We start from the raw sequence: 15,257 nt of genomic DNA, 5'->3' as shown, positions 1-15,257 counted from the left end.
TGTATATCTTGTTCTCAAGCTATTGAATTTCAGTTTCTTATTTACAAGAGATACCAAAAATATTTTATTACATTATACAACCATGAAAGAGTGTGTTTACATGGCTCTTATAACATGAACATTAGCACCTTGAGACAAAAGTGTACAAGCTGATTTAACTATCAGAAGTACAACACAGAATCAGAAAACAAATGTTTTTAAAATAAGTGAAAATATTTTCTTTACTAACATTAAGTGAACATTTTAATGTACACAAGTTATGCACATATGTTAATGTTCTATTTCGAGAAACGTTTGTATGCCATGGCATATTGAATCAACGTCTTATTAGGTCCCTTATTATAACACACATGCTGATTTGATAATACTGTCCTTAAGCACCGAGTGTCAGTACATTGACACAAGCTTGTTCCCGTTCTCTACATTTGCATGCTCCTATACAAACAATTCATGCTATTCTGCACCTGCATCATGGACTTCTGCACCCTGTTGTGCAGCTACAGAATATTGCCTCCAGGCAGTCTCCTGCTATTGGTGGCAATGACATGAGTCCCAGCGCCAGACTTCCATCCGGCTCCTGTTTCCAACCCATTGTATTTGAAGGAGAAAGTATTGGATTTGGGCAATGGGCCTGTGTCCAAACTAGTGCCTGGTAATGAGCACTCTGTATGTTCTGTGAAAGAAAAGAGTATTGCTTGTTGGGTAAAGCTTTTGATGACAAAATCGCTTGTGCTTTTTGTCAGTGCTGTGAACTTCTGGCAATCCACACATCTTACAACTAAACTTTTTTGCACTTTTCACCTTCTCCGAGTCCGGGTAACCCTGTTCTGGGTGTGTTGGAAGCTAATGGCGTTGCTGAAAAACTTTCCATGCGGTCTTCTTGCTGTGATCCAGCAATAACGCACAACCAGTCAGGACCTTTCCAAACTACTGTACCCCTTTCAGGAGTCTGATTTGTCTTGCATGCCCCAAGTTTCTCCTCACTTAAAAACTATTTGTTTACAAAATGAGACATAAAATACAAAAAGTGTCATAGCACACTATTACTGAAATAGTGCTTATTTTCTTATTTTTACAATATAACTTTAAAATAAATCAGTTGAAATATTAATATTGTACTTACATTTCAGTGAGTATATAGAGCAGTATAAACAAGTCATTGTCAGTATGAAATTGTAGTTTGTACTGACTTTGCTAGTGCTTTTTATGTAGCCTGTTGTAAAACTAGGCAAATAGCTAGATGAGTTGATGTACCCCCTGAAAGACTCTGTGTACCTCTAGGGGTCTGTGTATCCCTGGTTGAGACCACTGCCTTATTGTACTTATCAACACAATGTCTATTCTGTGGAAGACCTAAGTATTGTTTTTACAAATGTATCTGCAAGGTCTCCAAATGTTTTGGCTCCAAATGGCTTTCCTGTGGTTTTGTACCAGAGCTTGTGCATCTGGCACAAGATAGCTTGTCCCAACAAGGGTAACTGTTAGTGAGTAGTGGACATGAGCTGTCAGCATATCACCCAGTAATGCTTTTGTCCCTGTTCTTAGACTGCCATTTGTCTATGCGAGTGCCAAAGGGATGGACATTAACTTATGTATAAAAATCTATTGCAAATTCACAGTCCTGCTAACTTCATAAGCTGTGACTAGTTGCTGAAGAATATTTCTGTCTGCCTTCATGGTGGAGGCCTTTTCTTTTACTTTTTCCCCATCTCATATAGCATGGAAAAAATATGCATCGAGGCTCCCACTCTTGTGTCATAAGCCACTTCTCCACAAAACTGTCCAGTTGCACTTGTCCTAGGAGCTTTGCATTCAGCAGTGCATCTTGTGTGGCTTCAGTAGCCAGATCGTTTGTTGCAATATTTTGCAATGAAGTGGGTGTTCCTCCCAGGAGAAAATCTTTAACCTTTGAGTTGTTTGTAAGAGTGCATCCTCATCTTCATTGTCACATTGCTTCCTTGCCTTTCTTGGCTCATTGTGAATAAATTGGTATTCAAGCCAACATGGAACATGGCTCTAGTGTTCATTGTGATATGGGCTTTCACATTGTAAGACAAGGCCCATCTGCCGAGATCTGAGCAAGTCTTGGTGAAGCCTACAGTTCCACCTTCTTTCTTTCCTATGCCATTGAACCACTCTTGGCTCTGATCAGGGTCCATGTGATTGAACTTCTGACAAGATCACTTGACAACTATGTTCCCTCACAGAACCCCCTTAAACATGCAGTATCTCCAGTCCATAGGTTTCACAGAACTGGACTGTCTTGTATTATGGATGCTGATATCTTTATTGGGATCACTACAGCTTGCCACTCATGATACATCAGTTGTAGATGTTCTTGCTTTCTGTGACCTCTGGAGTTTGGTTTTCCACATGACTGATACTGTCTATCCTGACTGAAAGATGAACTCAGTTCTGTCAGTGGCCTCTCTGTTATGATATCTTGCTGTTTCTTTCTAATGGCTGTTGCCTCCTTTATTCTATGCAATCCTTGTTCACCTGCCTCACACATTTCTGTACTTAATTGTTGGCAAATAATATAGAAACTGTAGAAAACTGGTGTGAATTTTTTGAAGACTTACTACCAGTTCCATGGTTTGCCCACAACCGTAATCAAATCACCACCTCAGCTAACTACTGTTACTCTCTCTATTTGTAAAAAATACCATCACGTCTATGTTAATTCTAGTCTAACTATAAAGCATTATGCACTATTAAACAAATACAAAGCATGCAAAAATGATTTCACATATTACAGGAAGATACATTCTGTGTTATGATTAACATATTTCTAATTTTAAGGTCTATGGATGACTAAATGCTATAAATGGTTGATTATTCAAGTGTAGTAGGTGTTAAAATAATGATTGTGTCTTCTCATTTCTGTTCTTAATAGACTGAAAAGAAATTATGCCTAAGTTTAATTTTGCTGACAATTTCATGCACACACTACTGGTATGTCAAACATTTCTGGTGAATTTTTGTTGCCATATTTATTTGCAAGTTTGAGGGTCTAAACATCAGAATTTAACTTGGTAACAACCATTTTTTAAATCAGCAGGTTCAAATTATGTTAGAAAAAGTTGTTACCAATTTTAAACAAAAAAAATGCATCTAGATCCCCTATGGAGGATTGATTCAGAGATTTCTGTCTAGTTTGTAATGTTGCCAAACCATTGCAAATTATCTTTCAGTCTACTATGTATTGTTATCCAATCCGCCTTTTTAAACCAAACCAAAAACAAATACAGCTTGTTTTTCTAGTTTAAACATTGTATGTGCATCCAGCAATATATAAGGTGCAATCTGTCACATATTTTTTATCACACACAGGGTACTCTCTATATCACCTGGTTTACTGTAAGATAAAACATTTTCTTGTTTTGGTTGTTACTGTCATAAATGTCTCTTGTTTACTTATATGCATTGCCCGTGACATCAAGGATCAAATATGGCCAGAATAATCTTCTGTTACAAGGTCCCTTCTTATCAACACAAGTCCATGCAGCAGATCATGGATTCGTCTGCTCTTCACATAGTTCAAAGATAAATATAGTCAATGTAGTCTCAAAAGCAGTTGCAGAAAATGTGTTATGGGGATAAACTAGAAAGAGATTTTTTTAAGCTGCATATTTCGATGTAAACTAAACTGAAACCTGTTGAATTGCAACTGATCTAGATAATCACAATTGTCATTATTTATTTATTATCTTTATTGTTTGACAGAGGTAATTACTTAGTTCTTTTTGGATATTCTTACAGATTAAAAGGACCGATCAAACATTCACTACAGTCAAATACTGTTATAGTATGAAGAGACCATAGGAGTATGTGTTATCTGCTGCCTTTTCTCCTGTTTAAACATTTGAAGTTCAAGGGTGACAGGTTTCATTTGTGAATCATGAAATCATGATTCCTATTCTCTCTTCCAATGCACCCTCTTTATCTTATTTTACATAGAAAGAGTAGTGTGACTGAATATACCACTGCATTTGCACCTATGCATTATTGTAATAATCTTTGTACCAAATATGCCTTGTGAGGTATCATCTGAAAACTAATAATATGAAAATCAATTGGTCAATAATATCATGGTGAAATGTATGTAGTAACGTTTTATGTAAAGTTATGAATTCCCCTTGTATGGTGATGTTGGCACGTGTTCAAACCCACACAGCCCTGTCTAGGGAGAAACTGTTAAACATGTCTATCCTAAACAAAGATTTATTTTTACCTCAGTTTACATATATGTAGTAAACAGGGTCCTTGGGACAGGAAGAGGGGGTAACCTCGTTTCTCAAAGACAAAGAACAAGCTGACACCTCTAACCAAATGTCATCAGCAGAGCTGTCCCTTGGGTACAGCGAATTGGGGCCACCGTCCTGGGCCCTGTGCTTTGGGGGCCCCCCCGGGCAGGGAGCTGAGGTGGGATGTGGGAGGGCGAGCGGGGTGAGGAGGCAAACGGGGAGGCGAGCGGCAGGCAGGTGGGGGGGTGGGGAGGTATTATTGCTAATGAAATATTGCAAAAAGAGTTAGTGTAAAATATCTTTATAATACATCACAGTAGTATTTGCATCTGTGTAAATCCTGTTTCTCTTAATGGTTTAACAAACAGCTTTACTTTTGATTGATCTTGGATTTGCAATTAAACAGTTAGTATAACACTTTTCTCTCATATTTATGGTCTTCCTAGGTTGGCAGCCTCGCTGGTTTGTTTTAGACAATGGAATATTGTCCTACTATGATTCACAGGATGATGTTTGCAAAGGCAGTAAAGGCAGTATAAAGATGGCAGTATGTGAAATTAAAGGTAAGATTTAAATAAATTTTTATTAGAAGAAATTTTAATTGGCAAGGGGATGAACAAGGTGATCTAATACTTTTGCATCACTAATTTCTATGATGCTTAAAAAAGGTAAGGGGAAAAATCACATCTAGACATGTTTGGTCAGATGTGCTTGCTACATGAACCCCAATTAGTTACTGAACATGAACTCTGAAGCAAAATAATAATGCAAAAGGTTATGACATTTACTGCTCCTTTATGAAGTTTAAAAACAGCCATATAAACCCTAGGGTATTAAGAACTTTTCTGTTTGTTTTACACTGGAAATATCATTAATGAAGGCATCTGAAGCTGTTACCATAGCTACAGCTCTTCTCCCTCCCAAACTCAGAGGGAGGTAATGCTGAATGCTAGGAATTGTTTGCTGGGAGAGCCACAGCAGTGATCTGGTGGGTGCCATTATTTCCATTACTTTCTGCCTTTGGCCTTTTTTTCTGATGCACCTTTGTGGAGGTATTTGTGATGTGGATACCTGACCACTAGAAAATGGACTGAGTCCATCTACTTCTCTTACGTAGGCCAGCAAGCAGTTATCGGATGGCAACAACTTCTGGTTACTACTGCCAGTGCCTAGATTGAAACCAGTGACCTAGGAGTGAAAGGCTTATGTCTCATTACTAATCTCTTGAAATATCCAGTCCCCCTTTCTTGTCTGCTTGTTCATTTTCTATAGTATGGAGGAACAGTAATAGATAGATGCCAGTAATTTGGGATTAATTCCATCTGTCATGTACCCAGGGCTGTCCAGTCCTAGACCTGGGATTACTGTGATTGAGAAATATGCCTGGTACCTGTGACATCTGTGGCTGATTAAAGTTGTAGTATTGAATATGATGGCTCTAAGCGGAGTACTGTTCTGTTCTCATGCTTGGGAGGATGATGACTTTGACACAGAGCCCAGAAGGTTGCATTAGAAAGGAAAGTGAGATTGATTTTAGTCTAGTCCTTCATAGATATTTGCCCACATCACAGAAATCTTCAGGTTGGCATGATTGAATCAGGACTAGACTAACAGTGGTATTTCAGGCGAGGAATGTTTTGGCAGTGTTTTGAGGGAATTTTGCACGGTATCTGTCCACACTGTGTCTGGCTGTAGCCATTACTTAGTCAATTGTGTTCGTGAATATCAAATTCATACAATGTTTAAAATTGTTTTGAATAGCTTCCGTTTCTTACCAAATGCAATCTGTAATATGTAAATAACTTGAAATAATATGGTCTGTATTTGATAATTAGTATCCTTACTGGTTTAGTCATCTTTTGCAAAATTAGTCTTTTTTCCCTTTTTATCATTAGTTCATCCAACAGACAACACAAGAATGGAGTTAATCATCCCAGGGGAACAGCATTTTTATATGAAAGCAGTTAATGCAGCTGAGAGGCAGAGATGGCTGGTAGCATTGGGTAGTTCTAAAGCCTGTTTGACAGACACCAGAACAAAAAAAGAAAAAGGTATTTATACCATTAAAGTGTATGAAATCTAATAAAATTGTTTTTGATTAAGATGGTTCTTAATTTGTCCCATTCTAGTGGTTGAATTTAGTATTATTTATGTAAGATATAAATCTAATTTATATGTTGATAAATATATGGATACATCTTAATTATGGATGTAATCCCTGTTGTGTGCATATAATAACTTCCAGGTTATATTTAAATTGCAATTTCCAAGGGGAACAGGAAAAGAACTGATCAGCCTTTGCTAAAGTTAGCAGAAAGGAAGAATTATTGTTACTGTATTTCTCTGAGTAGTCCAATTCCCTTTACGTGTGTGTGTGTGTGTGTGTGTGTGTGTATAAATATGAGCTCATTTTAATTAAATATAGTACTTTGATCGAAAGGTATCACTAGACATGGTGAAATGGATGAGTTTAAAAATCTCCGAGCTGGCATTGCTCCTCAGAATTATGAATTTTGCCAGTCTCATTAGCCCAGTGAGTGTCTCTGCAGTACGCTGGCAACTTCTGACTGAAAGATGTCTGACTGGCTATGCAAAGATATACCTGAGCAAGGAAAAATATTTAAAATATTGTTAATGTATGGCATCAGGTAGGTCAAATCACTTCTTATATTGCTCATGTGCAACTTGCTTCTGACTTCACTTTACTACTCCTGAGTTTTATTACACTGTTGGTTGTCAGAATTTCTCCCTGTTTTGGGTTTCTATGTTATGTTCAGATTTGTCTTGTTCCAGATATTGGCCCTACCAGAATCATAGAAATGTTGCTATTAAAAACTAAGGGTCAGAGAACTGTCACAGCATTTATTAACTCTATTTACAGTGCTAGGTTATACAGCATAGGAAATATGAAATTAACACACCACCTGCAGCAAACATGATGGAAAAAGAGTATTTTGTTCCTGCTGCTGGAGAGCTCTTAGTTACATAAAAGGCTAAAACTTAAACAGTCTAGAGCTGCCACTCTCAAAACACTTGTTGTAGCTGTTAGGGAGTCATTTGGTTGCCATTGTTCTGATTTCTCTCCATAATCCCCATTTCTGCTTCCCTAGTTTTTCTTGGTAAAGACTGGTAATCCTCTGTAGCCAGTCTGAAGGTTTATCATTCGCAAGGTTCCCTGAGTGAGTAACTGCTCTTCTCAGGTGCTTGTGGATATAGGGGAGCAGACCTCCTTCACCTGTTGAGGCCACAGACTTTGTCCATTGTGTGCTCTCTGGGATGACACGGTAAATGAGAAAATATTTTACCTCTTGTTTCCTGGTTATATACCTTTCTCCATGGTCTCTTCCAAATTTACATATACTTTGTGAAACTATTCCCAACTCATTTAAGAATCCCTTCCTAGTCTTGAAGGAATTTCAATTTTTGTTTGTAAAAATTGTGCAGATAAGTTATGCTGTGATTGGTGGGTTTTTTAATTATTTTATTTTTCTTGTAGAAATTAGTGAAACCAATGAATCTCTTAAAACCAAAATGTCCGAACTTCGCCTCTACTGTGATCTCTTAATGCAGCAAGTTCATACAATACAAGAATTTGTACACCATGATGAGAGTCGCTCATCTCCCAGCATTGAGGTATCAGATTTCTAAAATTATACTGGAGAACCTGATTATTTAAATCATGTTAAATTCTTGTTGTCACCTTATGCACCTTATTAGCAACTTAATGTTGGAAAATATTTACGTAAGGTCAGTTTAATAGATGTTTAAAAATTGTCTATATTCAGATGCCCATACACTGGGTTCAGGAGTATGGTAATACAGTCCACACTAAAAGATATTATATAGATACAATGCACGATGACATCAGAGTGCATATTAACAAGCAAATATGTAGGTGAGTCATTCAGTTAAAAGACAGAAGCAAAGCTGGCTGGGTTGGTTGCACATGAATTCTCCTTGTCTAAGAACTCTACAATAGACAATAATTGAAACATCCTGTTTCTTTATGCTTTGCTTTCTATGTAAGTGATCTATGCCATTGCTAGAACCTCCCTTACCTTTGCCAACTAGAATCCCAGGTCTTGAAAAACTGCTGCAAACTGAATTTGGGCATTCATAGGAAATCTGTTTGTTTTTCTAATCCAGGACTGAATTTGGTCATGAAGTAGGAATAGGTGGGCCACTTCACTGATGAGTGTAGGATTGTGCTCACTTACAGCAGGGTTGAATTTGATGCAGAGACTCCTTTCACTAGGAAAGATAATAGATCTAATGGGTGGGCCCCACTCTAATTCGCTTATTTGACTAAATAGAAAATAAACTGATGACTCCAGTAGAAGTGATGGTTGCTCAGTCCTTCTAATAGTTCAGCCTCTTGTATTTAGGAAGCAGGAAAAACATTGCAGTGTTTTGCTGTATTGCCCCAACCTCCCAAAATAATCTTCTGCTATTATATGTGTTTGTTATTTTTTCAATAAGGTTGATTCTAGCTGCCATTAAAAAGTATAGTCACCAAACTTGTATTTTTTGAGAATTTTGGTCAGTTAACTGGGAAATCAGTTGATTCTAAAGTAACATTTTCAGTCTCTTTTTACATTCTTGCTGATGTTTGTGCTATCGTTTGTTTTCAGAACATGAATGAAGCCTCCTCCTTGCTCAGTGCCACATGTAACACATTTATTACAACACTTGAAGAATGTGTGAAGATAGCTAATGCCAAGTTTAAGCCAGAGATGTTTCAGCTGCCTCATCCTGATCCCTTAGTTTCTCCTGTGTCACCTTCACCTATTCAAATGGTCTGGATGTTTTAGATGAGTAACATTTTAAAGTGTTATGCTATTGATTGGGAGGGTAGAAGAATATACGCTATATAGTCACGTGTAATCCTGACTCCATTGAAGTCAACCGTTTTAGCCTTAAATGTAAATCACTACTGACATGTTCCTTAGTCTGTTTGCTTGCCAGCCTTCCCATAAACTGTTCATTGTAGGAGTAATTCTCCCGTGGATGATGACAATGCTAATCGGACCCCAGTACTGGATTAACGCTTAGTACTTTACAGCATTCATACGAAAATTGAATTATCCTGTTACCTATACTGCAGGGTTATTTTTTTAAAACATTAAATATTCATTGTTCTCTTTTAATACTGTAACCTAGCTGCTCATCGAAACAGAGAACTTCTTTGTGGCTTAACTCTCAGCAAGTGCCTTTTCAGATTCCCAGGGTTAATATGTCTCTTTTTAAACAATATACTGGTTGATCAAATATGCATTAGCTGACAAGTTTGTTTTTGTTAAATAATGTGCAAGATTTAAATATTTTATGGAATTCTTATTTATTTATTTTTCCTGTTGATGGGTTGGGATAAGTGAGGCTCTGTCAAACCGTATTTCATATATGTGGATTCTCAGATCTACTCTGTTCTAGGGTCCCTTTCATTTATCTGTATCTGATGATCTCCTCCCTTTCCTCCCATCCACCCAAGCAACTATTATTGATCAATCTTTAGGTCAAATTATTCTCTTGGGCACATTTAGAGAGTTCCCATTGAAATCAGAGGGCTCCCTGTGTGCATACCAAATGGCAAAATTTAGCTCTTGGATTAATCCTTCTGTATAATGTAGACTTGAACCTGGCATTAGTTTAAAATGTTTTGAGGTTTCCGTGGATTCTACCGATGATCCAGTAGAAATTTGAGTAATTTTTGAGGCAAGAGAGAATGAGATGTATATATCCCAGGTAATATTTTTGGGTAGTAAACTAGTTCTCTTTTATTAGTGCTTTAAAAATTCCTGCATTACTAGCAATCTAGCCTCTTTCAAATAGTTAAATAAGATTCCTTAATTGTGGTTGATTTTTGTTTTAAATAATAATTTTAAAAAATCACCTTCTCCCTCTGAGAAGTATAGAGTATATGTCTGTGTATAAGCATTTGATAAAAATCATGATTAAGAGTTTTAAACTTGTTTCTTTCATTTTCTAGATGAAACGCTCCATTAGCCATCCTGGTACATACAGTTCAGGGAGGTAAGATTAAAAATTGCTGCTAAGTAGGCTAATTTACTTTCTGAAAGCACCTCATTGGACCAATCCAGCAAGCCCCCCAGTAGGGAAATATCAGCTGAAGTCACTATGCAGAGGATTTGCAGGGTTGGCAAATGGTTTAAAATTTAGACAGTAACAATCTAATATCAATAGTTTTGCAAATCTAAAATTAAGACACAGATGTTGCAACTTGCATACAAGTCAAAAATATACTAGTAAAGTTTTGTTTCCATTTTTATTCTGAGTAATATTCCAAATTTGATATATTTTTAGTTTAGTTTTAAAAAGAAATATAAAAATATCATCAAGGAGAGACTTCAACATTGGCAAAATAAATAAGTAAATCCAACTGTTGTTTGTTATAATCATTATAATAGAAATTCGTACATAATCTTTCTATGGTTTTTGGTAGAATTGTATAATTTAAAATGACCATTTATCAGAGAGAATTGCTATTATAACTTATCCAAGTTGTTTAATCCAGTGTTTCTCAAACTGGGGTCGCTGCTTGTGTAGGGAAAGCCCCTGGCGGGCCGGGCCGGTTTGTTTATCTGGCCCGTACGCAGGTCCGGCCGATCGCGGCTCCCACTGGCTGCGGTTTGCTACTCCAGGCCAATGGGAGCTGCTGGAAGCGGCATGGGCCGAAGGACTTACTGGCCACCGCTTCCAGCAGCCCCCATTGGCCTGCAGCGGTGAACTGCAGCCAGTGGGAGCCGCGATCAGCTGGACCTGCGGACGAGCCAGATAAACAAACCGGCCCGGCCCGCCAGGGGCTTTCCCTACACAAGCAGTGACCCCAGTTTGAGAAACACTGGTTTAATCAAATCTTATGGCAAATAATGGAAGTATTATCTAAGGCCTTCATCCTGCAAATGCTTATGCGTGTGAGTACCTTTATGCAAATAAGTAGTTTCAGTGGGACAAGTGTGCTTGCATAAAATTACTCATACACATTAGAGTTTGCAGGATTGGGGCCTGAAACACTAAGAGTTTTGATGATTCATTCTTGCACAATTTGAATTTGTTTCTTTTTGCAAGAATTATATTCTGATCACATTTTTCAGATTTCAAATTCTGTGCAGGCTAACCGTGTTCTGTTCACATGGAGTTCCCTTCAGCTTACTCCTCAGTATTGCTCTTTACTATTTTTAAGATAGATCTAATAAGAGCACTATAAATACCAAATGATATATCTTAAATTAAAAGCTAATAGACTGGCTAGATGTTTGTTATAAGTTTGTAAAACTAATAAATCCTGTTTAATTTGCAGTAGTAACGCCACAAAAGAACCAATTTCTTCACTCCACCGGTTATCCCAGCGACGCAGAAGAACATACTCCGATACAGAATCCTGTAATGATATTCCTCTTGAAGATACAGAGAGTAAGTTGGAAGAGAGAGAGTTTTACTGTGTGTACTTCTGTTTAATTTGTTACCGTACTTAGCACAATTGTTGTACTGCTAACACCAGTGCAAGGAGAATACCTAAAATTACAATCTTTGTATGTAATCAGAGCCATTGCATTAAACAATAAAGTTGCTTTTAGGATTCCTATGTAATGAATTAAAACTGTTGATGTATTCAGTACGGGACTGACTTTGCCACCCTTTACTCACCTCGACTAGTATCTCAGATCTTGTGTAGTCCCACTGAAATTCGTGGTGCTATTTGTAAAGTAAGGTACTACCCAAGGTGAGTAAATCTGGCAGAACTGGGTTCTACATAAGGACTACATGAACAACAAACATTTGAACTACACATTTTCATATATAAACTAACATTTTGGAAACCTGTGCAGAATTTTGATCAGTTCTTTCCAGTCTAACCATTATAGTGAGTCAGATTCTTGTTTCAGTTACACCAGGGCAGTCCCATCGAGTGGAGCTAATTTCCATTGAATGGAGTTACACTGGTAGAACTGAGAGGAGAATGTGACAACCCAGTGTATTAGTAAAGAACAGTTTTTATACCAGTGCCTACCCACCCCATACACAGAGCAACACTCTTCTGAAACAACTCAGCATGGTCAATAAATCAAAACAACAATCTAGGACTATTATATTCTATGTCAATGATCCCATGATAACTAGATCCCGTTGCATAAATATGCCAAGGTAAGGTCTCTTTATGGTATTCCCATGAAACTCCCAATTGTTTTTACCCCATTCTGACTTTATCAGGAAGGCTGTGGCCTGCTTTCTTCTTGATTAACTGTGGTTTGTCACTTTCAAGAGTGACCCAGTTTTGGGCCAGCCTCTCCTCCTTTGCACTGCTCAAGTCCCACTTAAGCCCTAATTGGTGCTTATACCTTGTGTTGTCCTTTTGAACGAAGTTGAATTCCACCCTATGTGACCATGGTCTGGTTCCTCTTCCCATGGATGATCCAGTCTGTCTTCTCTCATAACAGCTGTGGTGAGATCAGTCATGTTATTTTGTGTAATCCCAGTCTGTTCTTGTCCCTTGTAGAATTGCTCCAATTTCTAGCTTTTTCACTAATGTAGTTTTTGTCTTTTGCCATGTTAGACAGAAGAGTCCCTTTTCTGTCTTCCGCTTTAAGGGCTCCATCTTCCTAGAGTTGATTCAGTTCCTTCTTTTCCTCAGTAGGTGGCACTGAAAATAACAAACTTTCAGTAGGGGATTCTGTATCCCTTCCATTTTATTAATGAAAAACTGTTTACACACTTTCAAGAGCAGTTCTTGTTTGAAAAATGACTGGAAAAGGGCATTGTTGAGTTCCATGTTTATTCTGGCTCACTGATTGATTCTGTATCAGATTTGCGCAGTTTCAAAGATAAAATGTACTTTCTTACTTCTAACTACTGGGTAAGATTTAAGCATGGGGCTGGGGAAGACCAAGCAAAGAGTGCTCCTGACTTTCTTTCCAAGAAGTGCATCTATATACAGAAATAAAAAGACCTGTTAGCAGCCCACTTCTCTGTGATAGACCACCTCTGACACCTCTCCAGGTGCTAGATAAATGCCAAAGTGGAATAGATGTTTCATTTGAAATGGAGAATTTACCAGAGGCTCTATGATGTCTTCCAGTAACCTTAATATACATTAGTCACCTGGCATAATCTTGTTAAGTAGAGTGACATTTGAATAGTGTACCATTATTACCCTGTATTCTGACTGACATGGAGAACAGCACTCTTTGTGCTCATCAGCTGCTTAAATATCTGATGAAAAAGTCATTTTTCAAATGCAGAAACTAGTCTCTGGCTGATTTACCATGTGTTTAAATCTATCACTAATGAGCCATCTACTGATCAAGTAGACAAACATCCTTTCTGGTATAATGTGCAGTAGACTGGGTTCTTTTAACAAAGCAAACACCTTTATTAATGGCTGAAGTGTCCCAATGGAGTTTTTCAGTGAAAGGATTATTGCTGCACTAATTCTTAACACACATTCTTTGTTGTGCCCCTTTGACTAAATTTCCCTGTGCACCCCAGAGATTCTTCTCTTACAGTATTTGTGTATTGCATAGTATGATTATCTGTAGTTCTCAGTAGCTTTTAACATTACTCATCCATTACCCCAGGCATTGATATAGACTAGAATAATTCAATGCAGACCATAGAGAGCATGTAAATATTGCGTCCAATAGTTTAAAAAAATGTTGTCTATGTGAAATATTTGCAAGCAGAATGATTAACAGATTGAATTGGCGCACAATTTAAATACTAATCAATATCTTAACAGGACCTGCTCACTGTTCCAGAAGTGCTCTCAATGGACACTTGGCACCATCAACCATTCCTGAAGAAAACAGATCAGTTTCAAAGAAAAGACCTGAATTGGAAGAGACTCTTCCATCCTCTTCTTCCTGAAGAAACTGCAGTATTTCTATAAGTAATGCTATGCAAAAGCTGCTGTAATTATATTATTGTTATAGGGAGTAGTTATTTCCCTTTTAGAAGGATTTTTCTGCACTTTATAGAATAATGTAAAAACTAACTTTGAAGTGTACTTTATCTTTATATAGTTTATTTGCAAGAGTATTTTCCTAATGACTTCACAGTTTGAATGTGCATTTTTTTGGAACAAATGATGGCTTAACAGATAGGCATCTGCATTTGTAAGTGTAGCTCTTTTCTAAAAAGTGTGATGGTCTGAGAGTTTAACAAACCTGCAGATTTTAAATCTTGAAGGTTTCAGATGGCTGGGGGTATGATGTTACTTGTGCCATGGACCAGCTGGTCATTTGTACAAAGATAGGATCTGGTCTTACAGTCCTTGTGCACTCACTGTTCTCCTTGAATGGGAATTTTGCTTGTGTAAGAAGTAAGGGATTGGGTCCCTAATAGGTTACTATAGCAGCTTGATGGTAATTTTAATATTGCCTTCCTTTAAAAACACAAGGATGTACATAATCTGATCCTTATTTTTAGCCAGTTGAAAGTAGAAATATCTCATGTATTTTTCTAAAGAAATGTATAAAAAGTAACTTATCTGCATATGAAGCATTTGTACCAAACATTGGGTATTTAACAATTATTTATTTATTTTTTTTGCATAAAAAATTTCTACTTACTTCATTACTAAAGGTCTACAGGCTTCAAGATGTACACAAATTGTTGCTGAGGTGTGTAGCATCACTGAATAGCTAATGCAGTACTGTTTACATTTACTCTGCTCATTTCAAGTAAGACACATTTTTAACAAAGTATTATTTTAGTGTTTGCTTCTAAAATAGACTGTTAAACTACTGTTGTAAGTATGAATATTTGTATCTCTACATACTTTATTTATGATGTATTTATACAAAAGGGGACTTCTGTTTATTATGACTCCTCTATATCACTTCACTATGGCATAAATGTAGAGCTAGAATCTGATCTCAGTTACACTTGTGAAAACTATCAGAGGGATAGCCGTGGTAGTCTGGATCTGTAAAAAGCAACAGAGAGTCTTGTGACACCTTATAGACTAACAGACATATTGGAGCATAAGCTTTC

The 15,257-nt window shown here is 37.3% G+C and overlaps 1 protein-coding gene across 2 annotated transcripts in view; it reads left to right on the top strand.

Moving 5' to 3' along the window:
* Nucleotides 1–15,257, top strand: part of PLEKHA3 (pleckstrin homology domain containing A3) — a 22,617-nt gene extending 7,360 nt beyond the window's left edge. For both annotated transcript variants that reach the window (XM_039495301.1, XM_039495300.1), the window contains exons 2-8: nucleotides 4,694–4,810; nucleotides 6,143–6,298; nucleotides 7,744–7,880; nucleotides 8,879–9,043; nucleotides 10,234–10,277; nucleotides 11,566–11,678; nucleotides 14,002–15,257. In XM_039495301.1, the coding sequence (XP_039351235.1) occupies nucleotides 4,789–4,810; nucleotides 6,143–6,298; nucleotides 7,744–7,880; nucleotides 8,879–9,043; nucleotides 10,234–10,277; nucleotides 11,566–11,678; nucleotides 14,002–14,129 (765 nt within the window). In that variant the 5' untranslated portion in view covers nucleotides 4,694–4,788 and the 3' untranslated portion in view covers nucleotides 14,130–15,257. The remainder of the gene's footprint in view (nucleotides 1–4,693; nucleotides 4,811–6,142; nucleotides 6,299–7,743; nucleotides 7,881–8,878; nucleotides 9,044–10,233; nucleotides 10,278–11,565; nucleotides 11,679–14,001) is intronic.

The sequence above is a fragment of the Mauremys reevesii genome, linkage group 11 (genome assembly GCF_016161935.1).
Source record: "Mauremys reevesii isolate NIE-2019 linkage group 11, ASM1616193v1, whole genome shotgun sequence".
NCBI lineage: Eukaryota > Metazoa > Chordata > Testudines > Geoemydidae > Mauremys > Mauremys reevesii.
Note: the sequence above shows the minus strand (reverse complement) of the source record. Positions and strands in the feature narration are given on the sequence as shown.